This window comes from Pyxicephalus adspersus, chromosome 5 (assembly GCF_032062135.1).
Source record: "Pyxicephalus adspersus chromosome 5, UCB_Pads_2.0, whole genome shotgun sequence".
Classification (NCBI taxonomy): Eukaryota; Metazoa; Chordata; class Amphibia; order Anura; family Pyxicephalidae; genus Pyxicephalus; species Pyxicephalus adspersus.
Window position 1 is genome coordinate 87580839 of NC_092862.1, and position 20056 is coordinate 87600894.

A 20056-nucleotide genomic window follows, 5' to 3' on the forward strand; every position below is an offset into this window, starting at 1 on the left:
CACGCTCCGTCTCAGAGTCCACCGCCTCCTCCAGCTGTTACTGATGCTGCCGCCTGCCCAGTAACCAACTGTAGATGCAAGATATTAATGCTGTCCACGCTTCGTCTCAGATCCCACTGCCTCCTCCTCCTGCTGTTACTGAAGCTGCCACCTGCCCAGTACCCCACTCTAGTTGCCAGATACTAATGTCGTCAACGCTTAGTCTCAGAGCCCACCGTCTCCTCCTCCTGCTGTAATTGATGCTCTCGCCGGCCCAGTACACAACTGTAGATGCAAGATACTAATCCCGTCCACACAGACTCAGAGCCCACCGCCTCCTCCTGCTGTAACTGATGCTGCCGCCTGCCAAGTACCCAACTGTAGATACATGATAGTAATGCCGTCCACGCTCCGTCTCAAAGCCCACCGCCTCCTCCTTCTGCTGTTACTGATGCTGCTGCCTGCCCAGTACCTAACTCTAGCTGCCAGATACTAATGCCGTCCACACGGTTTTAGAGCCCACCGCCTCCTTCTACTGCTGTACCTGATGCTGCCGCCTGCCCAGTACCCAACTGTAGATACAAGATAGTAAAGCCGTCCACGCTCCATCTCAGAGCCCACCGCCTCCTCCTTCTGCTGTAACTGATGCTGCTGCCTGCCCAGTACCCAACTCTAGCTGCCAGATACTGATGCTGTCCACACGGTCCCAGAGCCCATCCCCTCCACCTTCTGCTGTAACGGATGCTGCCGCCCGCCCAGTAATAAAATCAGGATGCCAGTTACTAATGTCGTCCATACTTTGTCTGAGACCCCAATGCCTCCTTCTCCTGCTGTAACTGATGCTGCCGCCTGCGTGGTACCCGACTCTAGATGCAGGATACTTTTGCCGTCCACACTTGGTCTCAGATCCCACCGCCTCCTCCTCCTGCTGTTACTGAAGCTGCCACCTGCCCAGTACCCAACAACAGATGCCAGATACTAATGCCGTCCACACTTGGTCTCAGAGCCCATAGTCTCTTCTTTCTGCTGTTACTGCTGTTGCCGCCTGCCCAGTACCTAAATCTAGATGCAAGATACAAATGCCCTCCACGCTCCCTCTCAAATCCCACCTCCTCCTCCTCCTGCTCCAACTGATGCTGCCGCCTGCCCAGTACCTAACTCTATTTGCAAGATACTAATGCCAACCACACTTGGTCTCAGAGCCCATCTCCTCCTGCAGTAGCTGATGTTGCCGCCTGCCCAGTACCCCACTCTAGTTGCCAGATACTAATGTCGTCCACGCTTAGTCTCAGAGCCCACCGTCTCCTCCTCCTTCTGTAATTGATGCTCTCGCCTGCCCAGTACCCAACTGTAGATGCAAGATAATAATACCGTCCACGCTCCTTCTCAGAGCCCACCGCCTCCTCCTTCTGCTGTTACTGATGCTGCTGCCTGCCCAGTACCTAACTCTAGCTGCCAGATTTTAATGCCGTCCACACTGTCTCAGAGCCCACCGCCTCCTTCTCCTGCTGTAACTGATGCTGCCGCCTGCCAAGTACCCAACTGTAGATACAAGATAGTAAAGCCGTCCACGTTTCGTCTCAGAGCCCACTGCCTCCTCCTTCTGCTGTTACTGATGCTGCTGCCTGCCCAGAACCTAACTCTAGCTGCCAGATACTAATGCCCTCCACGCGGTTTTAGAGCCCACCGCCTCCTTCTACTGCTGTAACTGACACTGCCACCTGCCCAGTACCCAACTGTAGATACAAGATAGTAAAGCCGTCCACGCTCCGTCTCAGGGCCCACCGCCTCCTCCTTCTGCTGTTACTGATGCTGCTGCCTGCCCAGTACCCAACTCTAGCTTCCAGACACATATGCCGTTCACACCGTCTCAGAGCCCATCGCCTCCTCCTCCTGCTGTAACTGATGCTGCCGCCCGCCCAGTAATAAAATCAAGATGTCAGTTACTAATGTCATCCATACTTTGTCTGAGAGCCCAATGCCTCCTCCTCCTGCTGTAACTGATGCTGCTGCCTGCCCGGTACCTAACTCTAGATGCAGGATACTTTTGCCGTCCACATGGTCTCAGAGCCCACTGCCTCCTTCTCCTGCTGTTACTGATGCTGCCGCCTGCCCAGTACCCAACTGTAGATGCAAGATATTAATGCTGTCCACGCTTCGTCTCAGATCCCACCGCCTCCTCCTTCTGCTGTTACTGAAGCTGCCACCTGCCCAGTACCCAACACCAGATGCCAGATACTAATGCCCTCCACACTTGGTCTCAGAGCCCACCGTCTCTTCTTTCTGCTGTTACTGCTGTTGCCGCCTGCCCAGTACCTAACTCTAGATGTAAGATACTAATGCCATCCACGCTCCGTCTCAGATCCTACCGCCTCCTCCTTCTGCTGTTACTGATGCTGCTGCCTGTCCAGTTCCCCAACTGTAGATGCAAGATGCTAATGTAATCCATGCTTCGTCTCAGAGCCCCCCGTCTCCTCCTCCTGATGTAACTGATGCTGCCACCTGCCCACTACCTGACTCTAGATGCAAGATACTAATGCCGTCCATGCTCCGTCCCAGAGCCTACCACCTCCTCCTTCTGCTGTTACTGATGCTGCTGCCTGCCCAGTACCCAACTCTAGCTGTCAGATACTAAGGCTGTCCACACGGTCTCAGAGCCTACCGCCTCCTCCTTCTCCTGTTACTGATGCTGCTGCCTGCCCAGTACCCAACTCCAGATTCCAGATACTAATGTCGTCCATGCTCCGTCCCAGAGCCCACCAACTCCTCCTCCTGCTGTAACTGATGCTGCCGCCTGCCCAGCACCCAACTCTAGTTGTAAGATACTAATGCCGTCCACACTTGGTCTCAGGGCCCACCTCCTCCTCCTTCTGCTGTAGCTGATGCTGCCGTCTGCTCAGTACCCCACTCTTGTTGCAAGATACTAATGTCGTCCACACGGTCTCAGAGCCCACCGCCTCCTCCTCCTGCTGTAACTGATGCTGCCACCTGCCCAGTAACCAACTGTAGATGCAAGATAGTAATGCCGTCCATGCTCCGTCTCCGAGCCCACCGCCTCCTCCTTCTGCTGTTACTGATGCTACTGCCTGCCCAGTACCCAACTCTAGCTGCCAGATACTAATGCCGTCCACACTGTCTCAGAGTCCACCGCCTCCTCCTCCTGCTGTAACTGATGCTGCCGTCTGCCCAGTAATAAAATCTGGATGCCAGTTACTAATGTCGTCCATACTTTGTCTGAGAGCCCAATGCCTCCTCCTCCTGCTGTAACTGATGCTGCCGCCTGCCCGGTACCTAACTCTAGAAGCAGGATACTTTTGCCGTCCACACTTGGTCTCAGAGCCCACCGCCTCCTCCTCCTGCTATAATTGATGCTGCCGCCTGCCCAGTACCCAACTGTAGATGCAAGATACTAATGCCGTCCACGCTCCGTCTCAGGAGCCCAATGCCTCCTCCTCCTGCCGTAACTGATGCTGCCGCCTGCCCAGTACCCAACTCTAGATGCCAGATACTAATGTCGTCCATGCTCCGTCTCAGAGCCCACCGCCTCCTCCTCCTGCTTTAACTTATGCTGCTGCCTGCCCAGTACCCAACTCTAGTTGCAAGATACTAATGTCGTCCACGTTCTGTCCCAGAGCCCACTGTCTCGTCCTCCTGCTGTAACTGCTGCTGCCTGCCCAGTACCCAGCTGTAGATTCCAGTTAACAATGCTGTCTATGCTGCATTTTCATAAGTTACAGCTAGCAGATAGGAAAAGGCAGTCCCCTACACAGCAATGTCTCCAGTAGCTATGCCGTCCTTGATCCGTCTCAGGGCTTACCTCCTCCTTCTCATGCTGTTACTGCTCCTGCTTGCCCAGTACCCAGCTCTAGACGCCGGTTAAAAATGCCGTCCACACTCCGTCTCAGGGCCCACCACCTCTTCCTCCTGCTGTTACTGCTGCAACCTGCCCAGTACCCAGCTGTAGATGCTAACAATACCGTCCAAGCCGCATTTTCCAAAGTTACAGCTAGCAGATAGGAAAAGGCAGTCCCCTACACAGCAAAGTCACCAGTAGCTACAGCTTCTAACTGTCCATGTAGGTGATGGCCTCAACCACTAATGACGCCCTTGCTTCGTCATAGGGCCCATAGCCTCCTCCTCCCAGTACGGAGCTCTAGATGCCAGTCAACAATGCCATCCACACTTCAGGGCCCACCGCCTACTCTTCCTTCTCTTACTGCTGCCGCATGACCACTTCCCAGTACCCAGCTGTGGATGCCAGACTCAAGCTCAACAGGGTCTTTTTTCCCCGCTGATTCCGCCAAGCCCGTTCCCTTTCATGTGCTTTCATGAGCAGGCCCTGAGACGGAGTGTGAACAGCATTAGTAACTGGCATCTAGAGCTGGGTGTAGTGCATCTTTAATGACACCCTGAAGTGTGTAATCTGAAATTTGTGATTGAATGTAGAAGGCCATGTCTTCTGCTTTCATCGGTACCTCGCTTTATCGGAGAGAATTTCTGTGTATATTATCCTCCAACTGGAAGATGGGACAGCAGACCCTCTGTATATGTCGGGGGATGAGATGAGAGACACCGATATGTGTAACGGGAACCGAGAGGCCCTGGATGACTACATTGAGCCACGAAGTTATTCAGCTCAGCAGACATATGGCCACCATGGGAGACTTCATTCAAAGATCTGTCAACAAAGATCTTGTAAAAATACTGCAGAATGATGAGTTTCGGGCTGAGAACCAGCTGAAAGGGAAGGGTGAGATGTAATTTGCAAATGACACGTTGAGCGATCTCTGGGTGAAATGCACAATAGCATTACTTACTGCAAAGTGCGTCATTACAGAACTGACCACCACCTTGTACGGTTCTATTTCCTGACCCGTGTCTCTTCCGAGTACATAGGGAGCGTGCTGGCCGACTTCGAACAGGGACCTCAGCCCGACTTTGTCATCATTAACTCGTGTATATGGAATGTTATCAGGTATCATGAGCAATTACTGGAAATGTACAAAACCAACCTGAACCACCTGTTTTTTCAGCTCACTGAGGTGCTGAGCCCCGAATGTCTGGTGATATGGAACATGGCCATGCCTGATGGATTCAAAGCTGGTGAAGTGCTAGAATACCCAATTCTTAATGTGCGCTGGGACATCATAGAAGGGAATTTCTACAGTGCCACTCTGGCAGATTTGTACCATATTGATGTGATTGAAATGCACTTTCACTTCCGCTTCGAGCTGCGCTCCAGGGTTAAAGATGCCACCCACTCGAATCAGCTGGCTCATCGATAGTATACCTGCATCCAAATGGCTCATATTGATCAAGCCTGGGGCGTGCAGCAGGAACAGCAGGAAGGGGAGGCGGTGGGCTCTGAGACGGAGTGTGGACAGCATTAATAACTGGCATCTAGAACTGGGTACTGGGCAAGCAGCAGTAACAGCATGAGGAGGAGACGGTGGGGCCTGAGACAAAGCAAGGTTGGCATAAGAGGTTGAGGCCTTCACCTATATGGACAGTGTAGAAGCTGTAGCTATTGGTGACATGAACGGATGAACGAGATTCCAATCTGTCCCTACCTACTATGTAGCAAAATCACATGACAGGGAACGGCTTGGCAGAATCAGCGGGGAAAGAAGACCCTGTTGAGCTTGAGTCTAGTGTGGCATCTAGAGTTGGGTACTGGGCAGTGGGGAGGTGGCAGCAGTAAGAGCAGGAGGAGTAACACACATCTCAGGGCCCACCACCAACTGTAGGGACAGTGGGAATCTCGTTCATCCATTTATGTCTCCCATAGCTATAGCTTCTACACTGTCCATATAGGTGATGGCCTCAACCTGTAATGCCGTCCTTGATTGCAAACCCCCAAAAATTTTCAAATATATTAATAGCCAAAAGATCAGATCTGAGCATGTAGGCCCCTTAGAGGATGTCGTTGGGCTGGTAACTGGGGATAAAGACAAGGCAGAAAGGCAGATTTATTAAACACTTAGCTTTTTAGCTTTGTGTACACAAAGGAAAATGGCAAAGCTCAAGTCCAAATTCATAATAGCAATGTCACTGTCTTAAAAATGACAGTGGAAGAGCAGTTGATATAGTGTACTTGGACTTTTCTAAAGCATTTGACACTGTACCCCACAGACAGTTAATATGCAAGTTAGGGTCGATAGGTTTGGAAAAGTCAATGTAAGGCACTTACCTATCCACAGGCAGCGAGGGAGACAGCGCTGCAGCAGGCAGCGTGGCCGAGGCTGCTGTCCTGCTTGCAGCGTGTCTCTCCCTGCCAGCGGAGGCATCTGTTCTGGCGGAACTAATGTTTGGCCAGGCGGCATCCCCAGCATCCCTATGGAGGTGAACAGAAATGTTCTTGTTCTCAGCACTTCTGCGGACGTGCGGCCTTGTACCCCCTGGGGGCGAGGCACTCTGCTCCCTCGCCGCCGGGCAGGACATTGTTAGTTTGAATTCGTTGTGGCTGACTGGTTTCAGTCATCCTCCAATTAAATGGCTCAAAGGTCATTGAGCACTCCATTTAATGACAACCTGTCCTGAACACCATTGTCTGCTTTAAGCCTCTGTGTGTACAGTGTGTTTGAGTGTGTTCTATGTGTGTTGGTTCACATTAACCTCTGTTGTGTTATTATCAATAGCGACCCGGTCTGATATCTGATTCTGCCTGACCTCCGCCTGCCCTGACCTTCGATTGTTTCTGACTGCTCTTGCTTGCTGCTTGCCCTGACCTCGGATTGTTCCTGACCTGCCTTTGCCTCATCCATATGTACGATATATGGTCCATATAGAGAACTCTCTTCCCCATTATTCACTTTGAGATCATTAGAAAGAACAAGAGGGTACTCTTTGCATCTGGAGGAAAAGAAGTTTAAGCTCCAGATAAAGAAGGGATTCTTCACTGTAAGGTCTGTGAAAATGTGGAATCCTCTTTAATATTCATGTGACAGGTACTCTTTAATATTCATGTGACAGGTACTCTTTATTAGTGTATATATGTGTATATATATTTTCCTCTCCCCACCAATCACAGAGCACTAGAGGTAATGAATGGAGATACATATCTCAATTGAACTTCTATTGCCCTGGTATCGCCTGAGGTTACAGCTAATTGAAGGCACGTGCTTCCAATTAGCTGTAACTGCAAAGTTCCCACGGTCCGGGAATCGCACAATGAAATTATGATTCATAATGTAATTGTCAGGTAACCTGTAAAAAATAAAAAAAACTAGTTAAAATAAAAACACACACTAATTAAATTAATTTAAGAATATGTTTTATTTTTTTTAAAACTTTTTTTTCCCGAATTTTTGCAGTCGAATCCCGTGTTTTTCGGGTCGGGTCTATCTGAATTCGAACAGCCATATTCGGGTCGAATATAAGGACAACCCAAATTCGAACACCAACACTACTTGTAATCAGCAAATAATTCAAAATAGTTACATACACATAGCCAAATAAGTGTTTTGCAATAAAGCAGAGTAGTTATTAACAGTCCCAACAAACTTTTAGTTTGTTTAGTGATCAGTTATCTCATGATCTCTAGACATAAAGTACCTACTGTACATGAGTATCCCAATATCCAAGTAAAGCTGAGTGGCTGTATGCTGACGCAAATGAGCGATATGACGGTCAGTTGTTGCCCGCAGCTTTTAATACCCAACGCGTTTCACAGGGCCTAATTTATCAATGAAATCCACGCTCGCTGGTCACGCGTACTTTCGCCCGTCCAGCGAGCCGGTTTCCCGCGGTCCGGAGTCGAGTGCACTCGTACACTGGCCGCCTCACTGCCAGCCGGATTCCTGCCTTGATAATAATGAGCAATAGGGGTCGCGAATCTGCCAATTAAGGCAATTAGATTTCAGCTGCGCGATTAAGGAGGATCTGTTAAGCTATCACTGGTGAGATCATAGCAATTAATTAGCGCACACCTGCTCTCTGTAATGCGCGAGCGAGCTTCCGATTTTGCTTGATGAATCAGCCTCACAGTGTCTTAATGGCCTTGGGAAAGTATGCATACTAACTCACTATTCTAGACATAAATCATTGCCTCCTTCTTGTTTATCTTCCTTGGCTGCCCAAGACCTTCCAGCTGAGGATAAAGAAGTAGGGGGAACAGGTGTATCATGGACTGTTTGGGACACCTGTGAGGCCTGTGTCTGGGACTGGGAAGAAAAGGGGGTACAATCACTTGACCCAGGCTGGGTCATGTACTCTACTACCTCTACTGCAGCCAAGGAAGGTAAACAAGGAGGCACAGGTGACCTGCACTTGTCTGTGACACATATTTGGGAATCTGTGACACATATATTTGCTAACATGCCTCTGTGGATGTTTTTCCATAGCAACTAGCACAGCAATAATTTATGTCTAGAATAGTGAGTTAGTATGCATACTTACCCAAAGCCATTAAGACACTGTATCCCCAATACCATCAACCGACTATAAACCGACTATCCAGGTCACTTAGTAACTTTGGTGGCAGCAGGGGAAGATGCAGCTGCAGCAAAGTCTGCATACCTACCTCCGCCCAGAGCACATCGCCATGCAATCTCCTCCTCGACCTCCACGTCCACCTTCTCTTTTGACTTGTGTGCCTCAACCTCTTCCTCCAGGGACACTTTGCCATGGAGACCCAGCACCTCCCAGTAGGCATCATCTGTTCACCGCCAGCAACAACCTGCAGTTTGCTATTTCAGTGCACAGTTCAGACGTTGCCATGCAGTCCTGAGGTTGCGAAGCCTGGGTTCCCTCAGCCACACAGGCGCAACCATTCTAAGTGCCCTGCGGGAACAGGAGGATATATGGCTAGCTCCCAACGGCCAGGCAAGGTCGTGTGTGACAACAGGGCCAATCTGCTGGCAGCCCTGCGTTGTGGGAAACTCACATACGTACCTTGCCTGGCTGAGCACTGTATTGTCACCTTTTGAAGAGTCGACCAGAATGATCAGCAGGGATCAGGCCTGTGTCAGTGACACCATCCCCATCATATGCCTGCTGGAACAGATGATGGTGGATCTCGGACACGAAACAGAGCGGACGCTACAGCAAGAGATGACGTTTCAAACATCATCTCAGACATGCGTGTCTACTAGGCATAGTGCACCACAAATTCAGGAAGAGGAGGAGGTGGAAGAGGCTGAGGAGGACGTTGCAGGCATGGGAGAAGGGGAGGAAGGGGCAAAGGAGGATATGGAGGGTACATGGCATCCATCCACCCAAATACAAGGCGACATGCTCCGTGAATGGCAAGACCAGACAAAGGAGGAGGTGGATGACCCTGTGCTGCTGTTCGACCCACAGGAGTGGGGGTTCAGAATTACCTCAGCTGTGGGAAGTTTGAGCCACATGACAGCCTTCGTGCAGGAGTGCATAGCCAAAGATCCATGCAAACAACACAGAAAAACAAAGACTGACAACTATTTGATTGCTATATTACTTGATCCGCGTTACAAGCCTGAGATACAAAAACTCATCTTGCCCCAATACAGGGCACCTAAAATGCAGCACTACCAAGAAGTACTTGTAAGGGACCCTATGGCAGTTCCACTAGCCATGGCAGCCAAACAACTACCTTAAGCGGCATGGGTGGCAGCAGCAGTAGAGGTCGTCTAAGCCAAACTATGCAAGCTTTTTTTCAGCGGAAGCAAGTCGCCAGTTATGCAGCAATTGCCAATGACAGTCAGCAGCGCTACTCAGTCATGGTGCAGGAATACCTGAGCTCTACATAGGACATATGCAACCTGCTAAGTAAGGACCCACTGCGCTACTGGGTATCCAAGCTTGAGCAGTGTCCGGAGCTGGCAGAACATGCCATTCAGATCCTTGCCTGCCCAGCAGCAAGTGTGTTATCTGAAAGAGCGTTCAGTGCAGCTGGGGGCGTAATCAGTGACAAGCGGATTCACCTCACAGCAGAAAATGTTGACCAAATCACTTTTATTAAAATGAATAAGGCTTGGATCGGCAATGACTTCAACACCCCCTCTGCAGAGTGAACTGATTAGTCGGCAACTACTGCACAGCCTGATGACATCTTGATGGGAAGAGCACTTTCACAACCTTCTGCATCTCCTTCTACTCCTCCTCCTCATGGCCCTCTACTCTGTCTCTGAGGCCTAAAACTTGCATTGTACCTGTGTAACTGGCTATTTTTTTTTACAGAGGACCTCCCTCAGGGCCCTCTGTCTCCATCTACTTTGAGGCCTATATCACTTGTAACGGAGCTATGATTTATAATTAAATATCTGTATTTTTTGTAGAGAAATACAGAAATTTTTCTGTCCTTTTGGATAGATAGCAAGTGGTATCAGAATGAAATATCTGTATTTTTTTTTTAATACAGAATTTTTTTGGCTTTTGTGATAGATTACATGAGGTATAATTTTTAATTAAATATTAGTATTTTTTTTACAGAAATGGTTATGTCTTTTTTGATAGATAGCAAGTGGGATCAGAATAAAATATCTGTAATTTCTTCTGAGAAATATAGACATTTTTCTGGCTTTGTGGATATATACCAAGTGCTATCAGTTAAATATCTTTGTTTCTTTGGAGAGAAATACAGAAATGTTTCTGTCCTTTTGGATGTATAGCAAGTAGTATCAGAATGAAATATCTGTATTTTTTTAGAGAAATATAGAAATATTTCTGGCTTTTGTGATAGATTGGAAGAGGTATCAGAATTAAAGATCTTTATTTTTTGGAGAGAAATTCAGACATTTTTCTGCCTTTTTTAAAAGCAAGGGGGATCAGAATGAAATATCTGTATTTATTTGACAGAAATAAAGACATTTGTCTGGGTTTTTGGATAGATAGCAAGGGGGGTCAGAATGAAATATCTGTATTTTTTATCAATAAATACAGACATTTTTATGGCTTTTCTGATCGATTGCAAGAGGTATCATAATTTTTGATACCTCTTGCAATCTATCACAAAAGCCAGAAAAATTCTGATGGCACTTGGTATCTTTCCAAAAGGCCATAAAAATATCCATATTTCTCTCAAAAAAATACAGAAATTTTATTCTGATCCCACTCTGCTATATATCCCCACATCCAGAAAAATGTCTGTATTTCTCCCAAAAAAATTACAGATATTTAACTGTGATAGCTCTTGCTTTATATCCACAAAGTCAGCAAACTTACTGTATTTCTCTACAAAAATACAATTATTTAACTGTAATAGCACTTGCTATATATCCACAAAGCCAGAAAAATTTCTGTATTTCCCCGCTGATTCTGCCAAGCCTGTTCCCTTTCATTTGGTTTCTCTGGATAGTAGGTATGGACAGTGTGAATCTCATTCATCCATTCATGTCTCCTATAGCTACAGCTTCTACACTGTCCATAGAGGTGATGGCCTCAACCTCCAATCCGTCCTTGCTCCGTCCCAGGGTCCAAGGCCTCCTCCTTACTCCTGCTGCCTGCCCAGTACCTAGCTCTAGATGCCAGTTATCAAGGCCGTCCACACTCTGTCTCAGGGCCCACCGCTTACTCCTCCTGCTGTTACTGCTGCTGCCTGCCCACTGCCCAGTACCCAGCCCTAGATGCTAGTTACCAATGCTGTGCACACTCCGTCTTAGAGCCCACCGCCTCCTCCTCATGCTGCTACTGCTGCTGCCTGCCCAGTACCCAGCTCTAGATGCCAGTTAATAATGCCGTTCATGGATATGTGGGTCCATGGAGCCACAGGAATGGGCAGGGGAGCAGAGTGCCGGAGGGGGCGGAACGAGACAGTTTACTCTGGGCGCAAACTGGACAGGACCAGACACAAGATTCAACGTCTAATGACATGTGGGGCCACCAAACATGCCGTTTTACTAATTCAAGAGATTAATTAATCCCTGGGTGGCCAACAGTTTTGGAGTCATGTAACTGTTGAATAACCTTCAGATGGAGATGGGTATGTAGGGGAACAAATAAATGCCCTTCTGGTTTTCCAGGGGGGTGATCCATTTGGAGATGGACTTTCTGGGCCAAACCAAATTTTCGATGCTCAATTCATGAACAAGGTCAGTGTCAATGCTTAGAGGACACTCCCAAAGCAAAAGTGCAAAACAATGTTTTTGGACCACTTTACCAGAACAAGTAGTGCCATGCCTTTATTAAAAGACACCTCGAGGTAGAAGGAAATAAAGTGGCATGAAGTGTAGATCTCTCAAAAAGTGTGAAGTCTTCATTTCTCTGATTCCTAGACGCGGGTTGGAAAAGACAGAGGTCGAATGTAGGGGGACACCCATCCATGAATCAGCCAGATTCAGTGGCCTAGATGCCAGTTACTAATGCTGTGCACACTCCGTCTCAGGGCCTATCGCCTCCTCCTCATGCTGTTACTGCTGCTGCCTGCCCAGTACCCAGCTGTAGATGCCAGTTACTAATGCCCTCTACACTCCGTCTCAGGGACCACCGCCTCCTTTTCATGCTGTTACTGCTGCTGCCTGCCCAGTACCCAGCTCCAGATGCCAGTTACTAATGTCGTCCACACTCCGTCTCAGTGCCTACCGCCTCCTTCTCATGCTATTACTGCTGCTGCTTGCCCAGTACAAACTCTAGATGCCAGTTGCCAATGAGCTCCCCACTCCGTCCCAGGGCCCACCGCCTTCTCCTCCTGCTGTTGCTGCTACCGCCTGTCAGTACTCGATTCTTAAAAATGGTATTACAGACTTCTAGGTGGCATTGACGATGCACTACACCCAGCTCTAGATGCCATTTACCAATGCTGTCCACGCACTGTCTCAGGGCCTACCGCCTCTTCCTCATGCTGATACTGCTGCTGCCTGCCCAGTACCTAGTTCTAGATGCAAGTTACCAATGATATCCACATTCCGTCTCCGGGCCTACCGCCTCCTCCTAATGCTGTTACTGCTGCTGCCTGCCCAGTACCCAGCTCTAGATGCCAGTTACCAATACAAGTCCCCACTCTGTCTCAGGGCCCACCACCTCCTTCTCCTGCCATTGCTGCTGCTTGTCAGTACTCCATTCTTAAAAATTGTTTTACAGACTTCTAGGTGGCATTGACAATGCACTACACCCAGCTCATAATGGCAGGAACCAATGCTGTCCACGCTCAGTCTCAGGTCCCACTGCCTCCTCCTGCTGCTGTTGCTGCTACCGCCTATCAGTGCTCAATTCACTAAAATTAAACACTTCTGGGTGACATTAATTATGCACTACACCCAGCTCTAGATGCCAGTTACCAATGCGGTCCCCACTCCTGTGAGGCCTACATAACTTGTAAAAGAGCTGTGAAACTGGGTAATTTTTTGACTGAAAGACCCCCTTCAGGGCCCTCAGCCTTTTCTCTAAAGCCTGTCTATGGCTTGTAACGGAGCGGTGAAACCTGGTGGCTAATTTTTGGACCAGAGGTGCCCTCTCGGCCTCTACTCAGAGGCCTTTATTTTTTGACTTGTACAGTGTTATGCAGAGCTGGGGGAGTCTTGACATGTCTTTTTAAATGTATTTATAGGCTGTAGAAGCTCTACACAGTCCCGAAAAATAACCAAAATTTTCACCCATTGACTTTAATGGTGTTCAAATTCGACGTTCGATCACCCGAATAATTTTGGTCTATTCGAGCAAATAGCTGACGAATCGAATAGTGAGCTATTCGACCAACACTATTACTGACTCAGGAATTCCTATCATTATTCCTGCGTGCTCTATTTTCTAAGTCATCAATTTTCTCCAATTCCTCACCTGGTTGTAAAGCATCAGAAGCAGAAAAAAATCCCTCGTGTTCTTGTATAGCAGCCAGTTTATCTGCAGCAACAATGTATCTATCTCTTCTGAGCAGGCTGTACAGGGCACAGTGTCTGCAGTTTAGCCAGGAATTGTTCCATCCGTGTTCCGGCATGTCTGCCAGAGCCACCGGTTTAACTGAGTTGAGGTACAGGTCTGTTTTCCCCTCGGTAGATGACCGAGCCTTTGTAAGCTGCTCCGGAACCGGAAGTCTCTGCATCTTCTTAAGCCACACATTATCAAATGTACTGTCTGTTAGATAATTAATAAAATGTATTCAGATCCTGGCTCAGACAGTTGGACAACCCTTTGGTAGCATGTATATTAGCAAAGAAATTACAATAACTTAATCAATTTATTACAATCAACTAAAATTAATTAGTGTAAATGTTGGGCTGGTAACTGGCTGGTTAAGTATACAGTGGGTAGCATTTGCAGGGGCTGGTAGTTAACAGGGACAGAAAATGCTTCCAGCTGGAAAACCGTGCCAGGTTCACTACAAGATGTTTACATTGGCTGCAATCAAGTTAATGTACACAGAGGGCAGTAGCTGACTGTTTTGTATAGTAATGAGCTTGCTGGTGTTGTTTACCTTGCTATCCAAGCAGTCAGCTTAGTAAACTTTTGTTCAGATTTCATTTCCTGAATTTTTATCTCAATTTGGCTTAATAAACCTGAAATGAAACTAAGTCAGATTTAATCAACAGTTTAATCAAATCTAATCCAACAGTTGGTTACATTTTGGTTAAATTTTAATTGGTCTTCAGGAATATTTCAAATAATGTTTTTCAAAAAAAGATTTTCGACTTCAGTTGACACCAGGTGACCATAGATGTGAAAAGTCACCGGTAAGATTTATTCAGGTCAGCAGCATGTTGTAGGTCTCATAAATACAATTAGTATTCTAGTTTTTTTTACATTTGTTCTGATAGTAACTGTATTGTTTTTTTATTAGAAGTTAGAAACTTCACAAGTTTCCCCTTTTTTATAAGTACAGAAAAAAAGAAAAATAAATATAAAAGAAGAACATAGTGGCCTTTTTTTACATGGGTGTGAATGTATGTAATTTTGCACTGTATGAAAAAAAAATAAAATAAAATATATATATATATATATATATATATATATATATATATATAGTAGGTAGTGTTGGTCGAATAGCTCACTATTCGATTCGACCACTATTCGTTCGAATAATGCATAATTATTCGGGTAATCGAATGTCGAATTCGAACTCCATTAAAATCAATGGGGGAAAAATTTGGGTTGATTTTCGGAACGGTGTAGAGCTTCTACAGCCTATAAATACATTTAAAAAGACATGTCAAGACAGCATTGCACAACACTGTACAAGTAAAAAAAAAATAGGGAAGTCTTTTTTCTGTTGCTGGCAAGGCCATTTTATGGGGAGGTCAAGGGAACATGCCGGATTTTATACGGTCTCCGAGTAGAGGCAGAGAGGGGCACGAGGGGGTTCCTCTGGTCCAAAAATTTGCCACCAGGTTTCATTGCTCCGTTACAAGCCATACACAGGCTTCTGAGTACAGGCAGAGGTCTCTGAGAGGGGTCTTTCAGTCCAAAAATGAGCCAGCTACACAGCTCTGTTTTAGGTTACAAGTGACAGGTGGCAGCAGCAGGAGGAGGAAGCGGTGGGCACTGAGACGGAGCGGGGACCGCATTGGTAACTGGCATCTAGAGCTGGCTGTAGTGCATCATCAATGCCACCTAGATGGCTGTAATGCCATATTTATGAATTGAGTACTGACAAGTGGCATCAGCAGGAGGAGGAGAAGGCGGTGGGCCCTGGGACGGATCGTGGACAGCATTGGTAACTAGCATGCAGAGCTGGGTACTGGGCAGACGGCATCAGTTACAGCATGAGGAGGAGGCGGTGGGACCTGAGACGGATCGTGGACAGCATTGGTAACTAGCATGCAGAGCTGGGTACTGGGCAGACCGCATCAGTTACAGCATGAGGAGGAGGCGGTGGGCCCGGAGAAGGAGCAAGGATGGCATTAGAGATTGAGGCCATCACCTATATGGACAGTGTCGAAGCTGTAGCTATTGGAGACATGAATGGATGAACGAGATTTCAATTTGTTCCTACCTACTATGTAGCGATACCACATGAAACGGAATGGGCTTGGCGGAATCAGCGGGGAAAGAACACCTGCCAGTGTGGCACTGTAGAAATTCCCTTCTATGATGTCCCAGTGCACATTAGGAATTGGGTACTCTAGCATTTCACCAGCTTTGAATCCAACAGACATGGACATGTTGCATATCACCAGACATTTGGGGCTCAGCACCTCGGTATGCCGAATAAACAGTGATTGCTCATGATACCTGATAACATCCTATATACACGAGTTGATAAGGACAATGTCGGGCTTAGGTCCATGTTTGAATGCTCTCTATGTACCGAAGAAACACGGGTCAGGAAATAGAACCGTACAAGTTGGTGGTCAGTTCTGTAATGACGCACTTGGCGGTAATTTATGGCATTGTGCATTTCACCCAGAGATCCCCCAACGTGTCGTTTGCAAATGACATCTCACCCTTCCCTTTCAGCTGCTTCTCAGTACGAAAATCATCATTCTGCAGTATATTCACAAGATCCTTGTTGACGGATCTTTGAATGGAGTCTCCCAGGATGGCCACATTTTTGTTGTGGAGAAGTCTCCAGACGTGTGCTGAGCTCAATAACTTCATGGCTCAATGTGGTCATCCAGGACATCTCGGTTCCCGTTAAATATATCGGTGTTTCCCATCTCATCCCCCCCAATATATACAGAGGGACTGCTGTCCCACTTACCAGTTCCAGGGTAACATACACAGAAATTCAGTCCGATAAAGCGTGGTACTGATGGATGATGCAGAAGATGTGGCCTTCTACATTCAATCACAAATTTCAGATTACACACTTCGGGGTGTCATTAAAGATGCACTACACCCAGCTCCAGATGCCAGTTACTAATGCCTTCCACACTCCGTCTCAGGGCCTGCTATTTTTGTGAAAGCACATGAAAGGAAACAGGGCTTGGCAGAATAGGTGGGGAAAGAAAATCCTGTTGAGCTTAAGTCTGGCCTGGCATCTAGAGCTGGGTACTGGACAGTGGGCAGGCAGCAGCAGTAATGGCACGAAGAGTAGGTGGTGGGCCCTGAGTAGTGTGGACGGCATTAGTAACTGGCATCTAGAGTAGGGTACTGGGCAGGCGGCAGCATCAGTGAAAGCAGGAGGAGGCGGTGGGCCCTGAGAAGTGTGGATGGCATTGTTAACTGGCATCTAAAACTGGGACCTGGGAGAAGGAGGCGGTGGGCCCTGAGACGGAGCAAGGACGGCATTAGTGGTTGAGGCAATCACCTATATAGACAGTGTAGAAGCTGTAGCTAGTGGAGACATTGCTGTGTAGGGGACTGCCTTTTTTATCTGGTAGCTGTTACTTTCTAAAATGCGGCATGGACAGCCTTGTTAACTGGCATCTACAGCTGGGTACTGGGCAGGCGGCAGCAGTAACAGCAGGAGGAAGAGGTGGTGGGCTCTGGAACAAAGTGTGGACGGCATTAGTATCTGGCATCTAGAGTAGGGTACTGGGCGGGCGGCAGCATCAGTAAAGGAAGGCGGAGTAGGAGGTGGGCCCTGAGAAGTGTGGATGGCATTGTTTACTGGCATCTAGAGCTGGTTACTGGGAGGAGGAGGCGGTCGGCCCTGACACGGAGCAAGGAAGGCATTAGTGGTTGAGGCCGTCACCTATATGGACAGTGTAGAAGCTGTAGCTAGTGGAGACATTGCTGTGTAGGGGACTGCCTTTTCCTATCTGCTAGCTGTACCTTTCTAAAATGCGGCATGATCAGCCTTGTTAACTGGCATCTACAGCTGGGTACTTGGTACTGGGCAGGCGGCAGCAGTAACAGCAGGAGGAAGAGGTGGTGGGCTCTGGAACAAAGTGTGGATGGCATTAGTATCTGGCATCTAGAGTAGGGTACTGGGCAGGCGGCAGCATCATTTACAACAGGAGGAGGAGGCGGTGGGCTCTGAGACGGAGCGGGAACTGCACTGGTAACTGGCATCTAGAGCTGGTTACTGGGCAGGTGGCAGCATCAGTAAAAGCAGAAAAGGAGGCGGTGGGCCCTGCGACGGAGTGTGGACGGCATTAGTAACTGGCATCTAGAGTTGGGTACTGGGCAGCAGCAGTAACAGCATGAAGAGGAGGCATTTAGCACTGAGACGGAGTGTGGACGACATTAGTAATTGGCATCTAGGGTTGGGTACTAGGCAGGCAGCAGCAGTAACAGCATGATTCGAAGGCGGAGGGCCCTCTAGATTTTTGGTAGAGAAATATATAAATTTTTAAGGCTTTGGAGATTTATAGCAAAGTGGGATCGGAATGAAATATCTCTATTTTTTAGAGAGAAATAATGAATTTTTTATGGGTTTTAGGATAGATACCTAAAAAGCATCTAAGTGCTATCATAATAAAATATCTGTATTTTTTGTTTTGGAATACAGACATTTTTAGTTTTTTGTAAAAGATTGCAAGAGGTATCCTAAATTATACCTCTTGTAATATATCACAAAGGACAGAAAAATGTCTATATTTATCCATAAAAAATACAGATACTTCATTCTGATAGCACTTAGTATCTATCCAAAAACCCATAAAATTTTCTTTATTTCTGTAAAAATAAAATACAGATATTGAATTCTAATCCCACTTGCTATCTATCTAAATAGCAATAAAAAAACTGTATTTCTCTCCAAAAAAATAATTGATATTTAATTATGAATCATAATTAAATATCTGTATTTTTTCGAGAGAAACACATACATTTTTATGGCTTTTTAGATAGATAGCAAGTTGTAGCCTGCATTAAATATCTGTATTTTTTTATAGAAAAATAGAATTTTTTTTGGATTTTTTTTATAGATAGCAAGTGGTATCAGATTGAAATATCTGTATTTTTTTTAAAGAAATCCATACATTTTTCTGTTTATTTTGATAGATTGCAAGAGTTATCATAATTTATGCTAACTCTTGCAATCTATCAAAAGAAACAGAAAAATGTATGTATTTCTGTAAAAAAACTACAGATATTTAATTCTGATACCATTTGCTATCTATAAAAATAAACAGAAAAATGTCTGTGTTTCTGTAAAAAAAAATACAGATATTTAATTCTGATACCACTTGCTATCTATCAAAATAAACAGAAAAACTTCTGTATTTCAGGTAAAAATAATACAGATATTTCATTCTGATACCACTTGCTATCACAATAAACAGAAAAAAATCTGTATTTCTGTGAAACAAAACTACAGATATTTCATTCTGATACAACTTGCTATCTATCAAAATAAACAGAAACATTTCTGTTTTTCTGTAAAAAAAATACAGATATTTCATTCTGATACCACCTGCTATCTATCAAAGTAAACAGAAAAATGTCTGTATTTCCGTAAAAAAATACAGATATTTAATTCTGATACCACCTGCTATCTAACAAAATAAACAGAAAAATTTCTGTATTTCTGTAAAAAAATACATATTATTTATTCTGATACCACTTGCTATCTATCAAAATAAACAGAAAAATTTCTATTTTTCTGTAAAAAAACACGATTCCGGATCGCTAATACGAATGCGCGACCGATAATCCGATTTTGCTTGATGAATCAGGGGCAATGAGTCATTGCAGTACAGGTCTCATTACCAATGTGCTTCCCCTGTATAAGCTTTTTTAGGGGAGATTTCAAAGTAAGAGACACATCATATAAAGAAAATATGCCTGACTTTTCAACCAAATGCGCATACGCTTGACGCGCGTAAGTACGCGCCGGTCATCCCCAATACCCCAATTAAGGCGAATTATTTTCAGCTGTGCGATTCAGAAGGAGATGTTAAACTCAATGGTGAGGTGATAGCAATTAATTAGTGCACACCTGCTCCCTGTTCTGTGTGCATCTCCAGTCGATCACAGGTCAGTTTGAATCTTTAGTGCTTGATGTTTTTTTGTGTAAATGCTACTTTTTTATGTTACATTATACTCATTCACAAACTTGCTTCATTTATAGTTACAGTTTTTGCACTTGTTGTTTTGATACTTTTTCTTTTGGTTGCAACACTGCAAACTAATTTCTATCAAGCTGGATATAAACTAAGTAGCACTTACTAATATGTTATCACACAATAGTATGAGTGTGACCTGATTAAAATTTAATTCTAGTTTGGCTTTAGAGAAATCAAATATTTTAGAAAAGGATTATACATATAACATGGTATAATACATGTATTAAGGAAAATTTAGTGATTTCACTTGTGTGTGTATGTCAAAATACATTTAA

At 46.0% G+C, this 20056-nt stretch overlaps 1 protein-coding gene and 1 pseudogene across 1 annotated transcript in view; one reads left to right on the top strand and one right to left on the bottom strand.

Annotated features, from left to right (window-relative positions):
* Positions 1-4635: 4635 nt before the first annotated feature.
* On the top strand, positions 4636-5369 carry LOC140332071 (PC-esterase domain-containing protein 1A pseudogene; annotated as a pseudogene).
* An 8234-nt stretch (positions 5370-13603) lies between these two features.
* LOC140332072 (uncharacterized) overlaps positions 13604-20056 on the bottom strand; it is a 21764-nt gene continuing 15311 nt past the window's right edge. The window contains exon 4 of the mRNA XM_072413370.1: positions 13604-13965. Within this exon, the coding sequence (XP_072269471.1) occupies positions 13604-13965 (362 nt within the window). The remainder of the gene's footprint in view (positions 13966-20056) is intronic.